Genomic DNA, 14,116 nt, shown 5'->3' on the forward strand with positions numbered 1-14,116 from the left:
AGCCAAAGGCAGACGCTTAACGACTGAGCCGCCCAGGCGCCCCCACATGGATCTTTCTGAGGACTGACTTTTCTGTCATGTTATACCAATTCTCAGACATCAGGGAAACATTTCCTAACATGGGAACCCTAAGACTCTCAAGAAAAAGGAGGCGAGACTGTTATAATTTGAATATCCCCTCCCCCATCCACAAATGGAAACCCATACTTGAGTGTGTAGATGACTGAGAAAAGATTTGGGTTATTGCAGATTACAACTGCAGGAAAGCAATGCAAGTGAAAGAAAAGAAAAGAAAAGAAAAGAAGTCTTGATCTTTTCATTACTTCCCAAATTCAATGAGGTCTCTAAAACTCTAAGGGAATTATTGGCACTTATCTCAGACTAGTGAGATTCACAAATGATCTTGCATTTTAAGAAGACTATAAAAGGAATGTAGCATATTCTAAATGAGAAGGATGAGGAGAACACGTTTGATAACACATGAGAAACATTTGAGGAATGGGGCGTTGGTTAGCCTGTTTAGTAAAACATTGTGAAATAGGTTTGCTAGATGTGGGCATTGGAAGGGTCAGCAGGCAGAATAATTAGGCAATAGGCAAGATACAAAAGGTAGGTTTAATAGAAAATTGCAAGCAAACTTCAAAAGGATTTCCTAACAATTCAAGTGTCCCAAAGATGAAATGGGCTGTCTTCTATAAGGGAAATAACTAGAGAGGTCAGCTGACTAGCTGTCTGTGAAGATCTGGCATGGACTCACTGATAAAGTCAGAGTTGGGGTGATGATAGTAATATGAGATGTGAATCTATAACTTTAGTATTTTTTCCTGGTTCAACTTTAGTAAAGCTAACTCCTTTCGTGTCTACGTGTTAGTGTCTTTCCACCTGAGTGTCTCAAAGACAAAGGGATGACTGTCTTAATATTCTCATTGCTTTGTTGATGGATTAAAAAAAAAAAAAAGAACAGAAAAAACATTTCTGTCTTAAATGGAGGTTGATGAATCTTAGTTGTTAATCCAAATAGTATAAAACTAAAAAAGAAAAAAAAAACTTTGTTCATAAAATTTCTACCTATATAACCTATTTAGGAGAAAAATTCCAAAGACTTATCTGTTATCTGGCTTAGATAACAGAAAAACAGTCATTTGGCCGTTTGTACAGAATCCGTGTTTTCACTACGATTCCTACACCCACTTCTTATTTGTTCCTGACCCTTTTGTATTGGCAACAAATATCTTGGGATTGTTTCTCTGGAGGCGAAAATATCCCACTGTGTTATCAACAGCTGCAGCCTTCCTATATCCCATCAAGTTTCATTTTAGATGGACACAACTAGATTGCTTTCTTACTTTTGCAAAACTCTTTTTCTGAAGATGGCATAGCAACCGGCCTGAGAATTATCTTTGCAAAAGAGGTACTCACTGGCTTTAACTAATGTAGCTCATTTTCAGGAACAATGTGGCAGAACTTATTTTTCATTCATCAACAAATGAGAGATGTGTACTTTCAACTTCTAGTCTCTATCCATCCACACCTCTCCCCAACCCTACCCCCATACATACCTTCTTCATCTGAATGATTTCAAAGCCTGCTTAAATATGGCACTCAAGCATCACCTTCTCTAGAAGTCACTTACGCCATACTGTGTTTCTCTTTTACTTCCTGCTAGCCCTCCTCTAGGGCTTATAAACTTATAACTCTGGGAATAATAATCCCTCACTACAATTACTAAAATCATCGATTTACTCATCTCCTACAAGACTGCTGCTGGCTTTTCTCATTTTGTTCTCAGGATCTAGCCTAATACTCTTGTCCCTGCAAGACAGAGTAGGCACTTGGTGAATGTTCTTAGCTAGGCAACAAATGAGTCAGTACTATTTCTTCCAGTCTGAACAGCTCTCTGATGTACAGGCAGTGGAGAGGGCTATCCAAGATGATATTGCAAGAAAAGTACTGTTATTTTGCTTTATACAACATAGGATTTCTTGCTATGAGGACCAGCCAGTAGGGCTCATGTAGAGTCTACTGCTTTAACTAGATGTGCACTTTTTGTCAACAGAAGAAAGCACTTCTTTTAAAGGCATATCAAGTCTCATCCTGTTTTTGAGTTAGTTACCATTTATCTCCTTAAATCTGCCTCTACTTAAAGATATCCCAAACCATACCAACCAGTATACTATACATACAATCAGAAAGTTTGACACCTCTTACTATATGCCAAACCAGAAATTTGATTATAGAAAATTAAATGGTATTGTATCATATCTGGAGGTATTTTTTTAGAAGATTTTATTTACTTATTTGACAGAGACACAGCGAGAGAGGGAACACAAGCAGGGGGAGTGGGAGAGGGAGAAGCAGGCTTCCCGCTGAGCAGGGAGCCTGATGTGGGGCTTGATCCCAAGATGCTGGGATCATGACCTGAGCCAAAGGCAGATGCTTAACAACTGAGCCCCCCAGACACCCCGATATCTGGAGGTCTTTTGAATAAAGCCATTCTGTGGCAATCATATGGAAAATATGCAATGTAGCCCCTTTATGCAGCCAACACAGCCCTGGTCCCATGCATCACAATGAAGTATAATAAAATACTTGAAGAACATGTTCATTAATTACAGATTATAAAAAATAATAACAATTATCTCTCACACTTCACCTAATGTCTCCACATGATGAATCTTCAGTAGCAGATGTGTGCCTGTTTTTGACAGCTTCTATTTTTCCGTGCTAATAGCCCTCTCATTTATTTTCCTGCAACTATGTCTTCACTACTGGAAGAAGTCTTTCAGACACAGACTGTAAACAGTAGTTACATCTTCCCCGATACAAGCCTTGCATGACCAATTAGACCCATTAGATGCTCCTTTCTTAGAATTTGACAATTCGATAGAAAATGGTTTGGTTTCTATTTCTTCTGGCAGTAGTATCTTAACTGGATTTTTCCTGCTGTGAAATTGCCATTTGGGTCCCTGTCCCCTAATACCTGGATCCTGGTGGTTTTAAAGCTTGCTTTTCTGGACTTCTGGACTTTCTTTAGGGCATTTTATTTTATCTTCTCTTCCTGTGCACTGAAGCAACTTTGTCATTCTCAACAAAACAAATGAAGAAGAACGTGAGCAAAATATAAAATTGTACCAATGAAAGAAGAAATGATGAAATTAGGATAAAAAATTCCCTTTTGTATCTATTCAATGAGCTATATAATTTTCACTAAATGCAATGCATGCTCAGAGGTCAATGCACAGTGCTGACATAATCACAAATTAAACCCTGACCTCAGAGAGATTATATCATATATGGATCAAAATATCAGACCTAGTGGAGGACATGAGGCATCTACATAAGTGGTTTAATGTGTAGTAGAGGATATGATGAAGCATTCCACGAAAGATCCAGATACACTGCTAAGGAAGTTCTGAAGGGAGTAAAACTAGTTACGGCTTAAGGGGCAGAAATAGAGTAGTAGTTGAAGAAATAATACATGTTACATGTGAATACAGAAAAGCCAAAACGGTGTCCAGGGCATGGGAAACGTGAGAAAAAAGATTGAAGTCGGAAAGCGTGGACATGATTCAATCTGTAGGTCGTTTAGGCACAAAGTCTAGTAAGTATAAGGGAGCAGTGGGAAGAGGTCATAAACTCAACTAGGAATGAGAACTTGGAAGGCTTTGAATGCATTTATTTGTAAAACAATCGGGAGTCAGCGGGCTTCAGGAAGATCAGCCTAGCGATTCTGTGGAGGACGGATGGGGAGCATGGAAGAAGCTGACAGTCCTACTGGGAGAACATCACACTGGCCCCCTGAGGGTTACTGAGTGTGAGGGAGCCTTTACAATTCTGAACGTGCTCAGCCTTATAAACAGGATTCCTTTTATTCTCTTATCCTTTTAATTTTCTTCAGCAAGAAAAAGAGACTCTGGTAAATCAGTCTATTTTAAAGTAACATTCAAATCTTACGGAGAAAAGGCTAAAAGTCCATTTGAGTCAGCAGAAAACCAAAGAACAGCCATTGCTTGAATTTTGTGCATCACTGATGTATATCTTCAATGGATTCTGTTCTGAAAAGCACAAAGAATTCTCCTGAAAGACTGTTTTTCTCTCTTTCTCTACTTTTCTCTTTCTCCACTCCTAGTATTATTTGGCTCTGACTTTTTAAAAAAATATTTTCCTTCTTTACATGCTAGGTAATGACTTGACCGCCAACATATTTAGGAGGTCGTTTATACTATGATTTCTCTTTTAGTCCAGACAATGACACTCAGATAAAGTTTTTTGCCAGCATACTAGCCCTGAATATGTGGACTGTGCTTTAAATACGCCTCATTGAATCATTTAGCATTCAGTAGAACATGTTCAGGCATCAAGTCTGTCTAGAAGACTTAAAGATATAATTTTATAAGCCATATGTTGAAAACCATAGCTAGACAATGATAGCTGAGGAATTTCAAAAACTAAAGACATATCATAAAACATGCTGGCTTCCTTAATAAGCACACATCAAGCTTTTGAACACATTATTTTGTTCATCTCTTAAATACACAGTTGCGTTAAAAAAGTCTAATGTTGACAGTGCTTTTCCTAGAGGTATGGTGAAAAGTCAAAACCTCAAATTAAATATAGAAAGGTCCCACAGATGTTACTAAGAGCCAAGACAATACTAGATCTGTTTAAATGTAATACACAGAGATTTATGGTGCCATATACATTTGGCACACATTGCTGTCAGGCAACAAAAATCCGGGTAAAATCTCCCAATTAAAAAGCTTAATATTTGCTCAAGGCAAGGCACATAAAATTTTAGTGAAAAATTCTGCTGGCTGACTAGTAACTGTGCACAGAATGTGCCCTGGTGGGGTTTTCCATTGGCTGCCTGCATGGTAGAGTGCTTTCTCCCAACCGTTCTCTGTTAATCCACAAGACACTCAGTAGGTATATTATAGGACAATAACAATTTGCTAAAATGGACTTTAATGAAAAGTGGCAAGTATTTGTTTTTAATTAGAGGCCAGTATGTCCTGGACAAAAGATGCCCAAATCTCTTCAGAGAGTATCTGGGAAATAAATATTTCTTCATGTTATTATTGCTGTTATTTTTATTGCAAGTGGCATTTGGCTTCCCCTGAAGTGCAACCTGCTTTGTGGATGTTACTACATTCACCTTCACAGCATGGTAAACAGGTGTCAACTCTGATTCTCCTGGTTCTGCAGATGGTCGAAAGAAACTCTGACAAGTTCCATGACTTGATCAAGGTCATAAAGTGATCTGAAGCTGCAACTGCCATGGACCTACTCGGTTTCTTATTAATTCCAGTTAAATAGGGCACAGCAGAAGTAACAGGTGTTTTTTAAAGGATTGCTTACCACAATCCTAGTTTACATATTGTCATTTAATAATAATGGTGCAGATGAGAAAATTAAACTTTTGGAGGTACCCAATATTTTTCAAGTTCATGGGGCAAATTCAAGGGTAAAGCCAGAGTGTGAACACAGGTGATCCGTGTGACTCTTCGCACTACATTTTGCAGGTTGATCTTCACTACTACGACAGTTTGTCTGTATTTGCCAAGATTACCGCATAGAAACAGCAATTGTGATATCGATCCCTGGGTGTAAGAAGCTGAGGGAAGTAGGAGGTAATTGAATCCATCAATATCCAAATCTATCGGCATCAATCGCTTGCTTTAATCATTCTGAGTATTTTCCTGTGGCCTTCCTACTATTGTACATCACAGCTAGCACTTTGAAGTTGACAGAGGATCTTGTCCCCCAACCCAGATTTAACAGATGGGGAATTCATAGAAATGTTCCTCTGAGGACCAAATGTCTAGAAAGAAACTCCTCTATCTAGATTCCTTCTGCTCTTGTTGGAGGAGACTCCAGAGACAAATGTCTGACAAGGAGATATTGTGGACAAACTTACTACCCACTTCTCCTGTCACAGTTCCAGATTAACACCACCCATGGCTCTCTTTCACATTTTGTTTTTAATTCCACATGTTAGACTCATAAAGCAATATGTATTTTACTTTAAGCAGAAAGGTCCAAGATTACACAAATTGAATTATAATATAAAACTTATAGGAATAAATCCTTATGCATTTGCTGTTCGTTTTGTCCCAAACTTTTCCAAAGGAAGTATTCTTAATAACAATCTTGTACAAAATCATAGGTTTTGTGGTTGGAAGGGGTGTGTGTGTGTGTGTGTGTGTGTGTGTGTGTGTGTGTGTGTGAGAAATGACAAGTAAAACCCCTTCAGTTTCAAAAAGGTTTATTTGAGATATAAAAGAAATAAAAAACTCATCTAACATAAGCTCATACTGTCTGCCAAAAGGGGAAAACAGATACATTATAACCCAAAACTGTTAAGTGTTGTTAACATAGTGAACTGAAATCGATTCATATATTCTCTGATGTCAAAGAATACGAGAAGAAGAACACAAATCAGCATTGCCCGAAACATCTTCATCATATTATATTCATTGCAGGGTCATTTTTCATAATAAACACTAATCATTCCCTGGAAATTTCACCCATTTTAATCCCAACACTAAGTGGATTACATCCGGCCAGTCCATTGTTATTACAACACATTTAATATGGGAATATTGATTAATGAAAATAACCCACCCAAGAAAATGTATGACTTTTAATGGGTTTACTCCTTTGAAATCGATTTATAAAAACTGAGAAGTTATATTTACTGACTTAGGGGACAGGGTTGTTCTAAATGCAATAGACACAGAAACAGAGTAAAAGAAAGGGTGACAGTGAGAGAGGGTCAGAGAAAGTCACTGCAGAGTCTTGCTCATCTAAAGAGGATATAAGTTTTCAAACATTTGTTAATGAAAAAGAAACTACTTGGGCAGATGCCTTAAGAGAAAGCAAATATCCTGCTTAAAATCTGGAAATAAAAACAATTCTAAATAAGCATCACAGAAGCATGTCTGCTTCCGAAGCAAATGACAGAGTTGAGAAGAGTAGTATAATTTTTAGGGCCCAAAATATGAAAAATAACTTTTAAATGTAGTGCCTCCTCATAACATGGTTGACTAGATCAGGGTTTATTTACTGGTTTTCCTAGTTCTAAAGAATGAGTTGATGAATAACTTTCAAAGCAAAGGCTCCCTTCTAATGTTATTTCTGGGTTTATTTAAATCACTCGTTTGAATCTTCATGAAAGTTATTTCAGAAAGAAATGGAAAGAAAGTGGCAGTTAATTTTACGGCATTTGCAGGCATGGGAAAAAATTCAGATATTTCAATATTAGTATTTGCATTTGGTTCTTTTTTTAGTTTTGCTTTTCCTTTTGAAATATCCTGCCAATTCTCTTCTAAACTCTTTAAAGTAGTTATAATAATTGACTTAAAGCCATGGCTGTGATTTTCAATACCTAGGTGACCTGTTGGTCTGCTTCTATCATTTTCCTTGGAGTAAGGTTACATATTTCTATTTTATTTCATATCTGGTCATTTTTAATTATATTCAGAACACTGTGTATTTAAAAAAAAATCCTAGAGACTAATGTATGGATACTTCACAAAGAATGCAAGGTCTTTCCTTTATCTGGCAGTTAGGATATGGGCTAATCTTTCTAATTTCTTCAGGTGTTGCGTTATTCTGGGCTGGGTCACAGTGCAATTCTAACAGTGATGATTCCAGCCACCAACCAACCCACCATCCCAGGAGTTTCCCTCCTTTCTTTCCTTTTCTTCCTCCCTTCCTCCCAACCTACCTACCTTCCTTCTCTTCCTTCCTTTTTTTTTTCTTTTTTGCTTATGTTTTTACTTTGATAAAATAACAAAAAGAGGAAAGTTGCAAGAAGAATATAAGGCACTGCTTTTACCTTTTAACTGGATTCACCAGTGGTTCAGACTTGTTCCACTTGTGTGCTCTATCTCCCTCCGTCTCTCTGTCTTCCCCTCCCCAGCTCCTGGAAAATGTATTTGTAGTTTACGCATTCATTTTGTTTTCTATGAACATTTTCAGACCACTTTTTTTTTTCTGAACGATTTGTGAATAAGTTGGAGTCACTGTATCTTTTTAACCCTAAACACTGACTTGTGTATTTTCAAAGCAAAGATGACCACAGTATGCTGCATTTATCACTGATTTAACATTGATTAAGCAATATCATCCGGTCCATAGTCTTTCGTGACTATTTTTAAAGTCCACAGTCCGATCCTATATCAAGCACTGTATGGCCATGTCTCCGTAGTCTCCTGCAATCTGCAACAGTTTGCCATCCTTTTTGTGTTTTTCCTTGCTTTGGTATTTGTAAAAAGTACAGGACAGTTGTTTTGTAAAATATTACTTAATTTGAGTTTATTTAATGATTTCTCATGGCAAGACTTAAGTAATGGCTTTTTTGGCAGAAATATATTTTAAAAATGACATGGTATCTTTTTCAACGAATCCTATTAGGAGGCTTATGATGACAATCTGTCTCAGTGTTAGTGGTTAACTTTGTGAGGGTGGTGGGCCAAGTCGCTTCACTGCGGAGTTACCATTCTCTCCTTGGGATTGTGTGAGTTGGAGTCTTCTGAAAAAGAGGAGGGGATTAGATGTGCAAGAGGCTATTGGGAAAACCATATTTGAGAAAATAAATGGAAAGAGATAAAGAAGGCAGGGGGAGACATCAGATCTGGATTGAAGGAGAGGGGGGGAAGATGGGGGTCTGGGCAGGAGACTCAGCTACGGGAGAGTGTAAGAAATTTTCTTTTGAGCCAACGGCAGGGATCTGGGAGCCAAAGCTAGCCTTAAAGGGATCCAAGTCTTACAGGGTGGGAGACTTTCGTTGTGGGAGGCAGTCCTGTGCATCATAGCATGTTTAGCAGCATCCTTGGCCTCTATCCACTATATGTCAGTGGCAACCTCCCAGTTGTGACGATAAGAAAATGTCTCCAGGTTTCACCAACTGTCACCTAGGCAGGGGATAAAATCGCTTCTAACTGAAGATCATTGTTTTGCACAGGTAGGTCTTCTCCTGTCGTCTGGTGAAAGTTAATATCTCTGAAGTCCCACCCTTTGCACACATGAGATTTCCCTTATCTCTTCTTGCATGATGAGGTATGATTTGTGATTTATTACCAAAGCCTTGCTTACACTCCTTGTGCATGAAGCTTCTTTATAACAGATGTGTCCCCTGGTGTCTAATAAGGAGTGATTTCAGCCTAAAGCCTTCCCCACACTTACTACAAATATAAGGTTTTTCCCTTGAGTGTGTTCTCTGGTGTGTACTGAGAGTTGCCTTATCACTAAAGCCCCGCTCACACTCCCTGCATACAAAAGGCTTCTCCCCAGAATGTGTCCTCTGATGTCTTATGAGAGCTGACTTCTGGCTAAAGCCTCTCCCACACTCCCTGCACACAAAGGGCTTCTCCCTCGAGTGGGCCATCTTGTGCCTGACTAGATTTGCTTTCTGGCTAAAGGCTTGCCCACACTCAGTGCAGACATAAGCCTTCTCCCCGGAGTGTGTCCTCTGATGACTGATGAGGTGTGACTTCTGTCTAAAGCCTCGCCCACATTCCCCGCACACAAAAGGCTTCTCTCCTGAGTGTGTCCTCTGATGTGCAACAAGAGTTGACTTATGTCTAAAGCCTCGCCCACATTCTTGGCACACATAAGGCTTCTCTCCTGAGTGTGTCCTCTGGTGTGTCATGAGAGCTGACTTAACACTAAACCCTCGACCACACTCTGCACACATATAGGGGTTCTCTCCTGAGTGTGTCCTCTGGTGTGTGGTAAGGTTTGACTTATCACTAAAGCCTCGTCCACACTCCTGACACACAAAAGGCTTCTCTCCTGAGTGTGTCCTCTTGTGCTTTATGAGGTACGATTTCTGACTAAAGCTCCGGCCACATTCAGTGCACAAATGAGGATTCTCCCCTGAATGAATCCTCTGATGTTTGCTGAGCGTTGATTTGTCTCTAAAAAGCCTCCCACAATCTCTGCACACATAAGGCTTTTCCCATGAGTGGGTCCTTTGGTGTGTGATAAGGTTTGACTTATCCCGAAAGCCCCGCCCACACTCCTGGCACACAAAGGGCTTCTCCCCTGAATGTGTCCTCAGGTGTCTGATGAGGGTTGACTTCTGGCTAAAGCTTCGTCCACACTCCTCACATGCAAAAGGCCTCTCCCCAGAGTGTGCCATCTTGTGGGTGACTAGGTTTGACTTCTGGCTAAAGGCTTGCCCACACTCTGTGCAGTGGTAAGGCTTCTCCCCGGTATGTGATCTCTCGTGTGTGATGAGAGCTGATTTATAGCTGAAGCTTCTACCGCACTCACTGCAAAAATAAGGCTTTCCTCCTGAGTGGGTCCTCTGATGAACAAAGAGGGCTGATTTCTGGCTAAAGCCTAGCCCGCAATTTCCACAGGTCACTACTTCAAATCCCGAGAAATCCACCCACTTTAATACTTTGTCTGTTTCTAAACGATTTGCCTTCTCAGCTGAGCTGAGCTTTATTTCCACCACTGTCTTGCCTTCCCTCAAGCCTATTAGCTGTCTGTCAGGTGGGCTGAAGAAAGCTCTGGAGGTAAACCTCGCCCTTGTCCTCTCAAACAATGATTTGGAGCCCTCTTCTCTGCCTTCATCTTTCACTTTGTCATTGCAGAAGCTTTCATGAGGAAGTGGTTGCTGCTTCTGCTTCTGGTAGGCTGGGCAGAGAGTGCCTGCTAGCAAGCCCGGACAGATCGGAAGGCAATGATCACGTAGCACGTGTTGGCATAATGGCCGACTGCAGAAGTCCAGAGCTGAGGAGGAATCAAGTTGAATTTCTGGCTTTGCATCTGCTGAACAGGGGCTGGGCAGATGTTCACTCTCCTCTTTCCAGGGTTCTTCCCCCTGCTCTAACAGAATGACAAGTGTTGGCTTGGGAAATGGAGTTCCCAGGGAGACCAAGTTGCTGTAGTTTTCCAGCATCACACACCTGTACAGCATCCTCTGAGCGTGGCTCAGCAGCTGCCACTCTTCCCGGGTGAAGTCCACAGCTACATCATGGAATGACACAAAGGCCGATTCTCTCCTGGCTCTTAGCCCCAAGGCCATTTTTCTGGTCTCCTTGAATGGTCTCCCTGAAGAAAAGTGAGGTCTTGTCTCTGCTCAGCTTTGGCTCCTGTGCAGTAGCTACCCCCAGGGCAGTGTCTACATGTCTGTGTAGCTCCCAGATGTGGGGACTTGTCACTGACAGAGAGGCTAAAGCTGGTGGGGACACAGCTGCAGTGTCTGTCCCACGGCAGGTACAACTGTAAGGGATGACAGATTAGAGGCAGACTCCTACATCACCTATCTTTCTTTTATAAGTTTTATAATTTTAGCTTTTACGTTAAGGGTATGATCTATCGCAAATTCATTTCTGTGTTTGGCATATAATAGAGATCAGTTCTTTTTTTTTTTTTCCATATGGAAAGGAAGTTTTCCCAACATTTCTAAAGGGACTTCTCTTTTCCCTTTTAAGTGCATTTGAAGTGTTTGTTGAAATCAATGGGTTATATAAGTACGGGTCTAATTTTTGACTCTATTCTGATCTCTGCTATGTTCTGCTAGCTTTCAGTGGTGTCTGTACTTGAGCTAGAAGACTTGGCTGCATTTTCAGATAGGCTTGCTTCATTACTGGTTTCAATTCCACAAAGTTCTGCAATCCAGTCATTTAGAGAATGGCCAAGACTGGGCGACTTCTCTTTACTTACCGGGTCTTTATCCACTGTTTTTTTCTCAAGGGTGGGATGGGGAGAGAGGCACAGTTGCTTGGCTGAGCTGGGGTTCCTCCAATCTACAGTCCATTTCAACTAGCTCTTGGCATCCTCACTCTTCCCATGGTATTCTGAATCCAAAACTGGCAATGACCCTCAGAAAGAAGTAGCTACTGCTCTCTCCTCTTCTCTGAAGGGTTTGTTTCTCTATAAAATTCAGTTCATTTAGCTTCTTTCAATCCTCCACTCTTCTCTACATCATAGAAAAATATGATTCTTATATTTTTGTCTATTTTTCTTGTTGTTACCATTAGAACAAAGCTCTTTTTCTTCTTTTATAGTCTAACTGACAGCAGAAGTATTCCTGGTGGGGAAAAATGAAGGGAGAGATTAGAGTTGTTTATGAGGAAAATAAAAAAAGAACTCACATTTTGAATCATTTGTGTTACCAATTTTTTTCTTCTTATCATAGTTATCATAAATTGGCTATATTTTTGTCTTCAGCCATTGAAATTTACTCATAAGCCTTTAGAATTATCTAATATTTAACTTCAGTAACATTATTCTAGGATCAAATGTCAAAGTTTTACCTTGCTTTTGTGATAGGGAATAAAATGGAATGATAGAGATCCATATAACAATCAAAACAACAAGAGTCACCTTAGCAATTTTTTCTCCTCTTATTTTTATTTGGCCATTGAATATGCTATCCAAAAAGGTCTTCTCAATGATCCTTGAGAAAGTTCTTTTCAACAGAGACTGAGGAATATAGCAGGTCAGAAGTTTGTTCATTATTTCACAATTCTTATATATCATTTAAATAAGAAAGAGAATGGTGACTATGACATTATGAAGTGCAGAAATAAGAGGATTTTTTTTTTTAAAGTAAGCTAGAGAAATCATTCCTGTTGGTTTAAGTGACACAGTGAAGCTTAAAATGAGGAACCAAGAAGCTGATAGCAGTAACATTTAATTTGGGTCTGGCACAAGCTATTGATTCAGAAGTAAGCCTTGGTCTTGGATTCTAGCTGGTAGCATTTGGACAAGTCCAGTTAAACACAGCTTCACTAAATGTACGGATTGTTTGAAACTGTTTTTGTTTTATGAAAGACAGCATTCAGTGTGGTGCTCCTACAGTCTTTCAAGGCATATGAGAAGTGAATAGATGATCTGAAGGAAGAAGAGTCTCCTTGTGTGCTTTCCCTGTTTTTCACTTAATTTTTACCCATGTTTACCCACCCCTAGCAATGTTTGAGCATTCAGACTACACAGGGAGGGTATCCGAGTGGCAGCACTCTTCACACAGAGGGGCATGATTAAATGATAATAATAATGTTTAATAATAAGAATGATAATAATAAAAGAGATTTCTTAATGTTTAATGTAGAAGCCAGCTTGTAGGCATTCAAATACAAGCAAAGATCATCCAAGAATCTAATGCTCACTGTAGAATTCTCTATGGGTAGTATGAAAAGACAAAATGCAATATCCTCACTATTTGAGCCTCAGAATTGATACACATTTAGCCTAAAGCAAGATGATTCTCAAAACACCAGTGTAACTCAAGCGACAAATAGGAAGAGGGAAATAGAGGGAATTCTGTGATCCAATAAGTTTGAAAATGATTTGGCCAATCCATTTATACATGTTTCTTAATTGAAAATCTTCTCAGATACTTCAATATGTCTAAATTCACTCTCAAGCACCAAGATAGAGACATAGGATGTAGTGTCTCTGAAACATATTTGATGAAGAAATTCCTTTCCCAAGAATATCTTATGAGACAATTGTTCTAAAAAACATGCTTCAAAAAAATTGGTGTAATTTCAATAAAACTTATGTTGGGTTTTTTGGGTCTTTGTTTATTTTTTTTTTCAAAGAACTGCAAGATCTGGAGTTCCTTTTATCCAAAAAATCATCAAATATGTCCAAAAGGAAATGCTTTATTACATTCATAGCTCTTTGAAAATTTTTATGGAAATCGAACCATTTATTTTATAAGAAGAATACAGATGAACTCAAGATATATGGAGAAAAGTTTATAGTATAACATTCATAAAAGATTGGTCTTTGTCCTTGGTTAGTGCTCAAGGGAAGTAAATTATTAAATAGTGGCCCTTGCTTCCCATATTTTCTCTGTGCAACATGCGTCATACCCTTATCAGGATGTTTTGAGGTAGTGTTGTGTTGTTAGTGTTACTGTTGTAGATATGTATACGTGTGTGTGTGTGTGTTGTGCATTTTAGAACATCTGATGAAACTAAACAGTGAGTTCCATAAGGGAAAAGACCAGCTGTTACCATTTTTTTTCAGACCTATAACTGTGCCTATAAAACAAACAGAAGCTTTGAAATAAACCACTTCATGTATCTAAACCACTTCATCTAGGTCTTTTTCAAATCAGTATCTTTTGCATTCTAGAGTTTCATTT

General features: G+C 39.1%; 1 protein-coding gene across 1 annotated transcript; it reads right to left on the reverse strand.

Annotated features, from left to right (window-relative positions):
• Positions 1-9,121: 9,121 nt before the first annotated feature.
• Positions 9,122-11,041, reverse strand: LOC114220028 (uncharacterized). The gene has a single exon (XM_088017491.1). The coding sequence runs from the start codon at positions 11,039-11,041 to the stop codon at positions 9,122-9,124; it is 1,920 nt and encodes a 639-aa protein (XP_087873617.1).
• Positions 11,042-14,116: the final 3,075 nt, after the last annotated feature.

This window comes from Eumetopias jubatus, unplaced genomic scaffold, assembly GCF_037043125.1.
Source record: "Eumetopias jubatus isolate StellerSeaLion01/CBP00866 unplaced genomic scaffold, mEumJub1_p1.0 scaffold_13, whole genome shotgun sequence".
Taxonomy (NCBI): domain Eukaryota; kingdom Metazoa; phylum Chordata; class Mammalia; order Carnivora; family Otariidae; genus Eumetopias; species Eumetopias jubatus.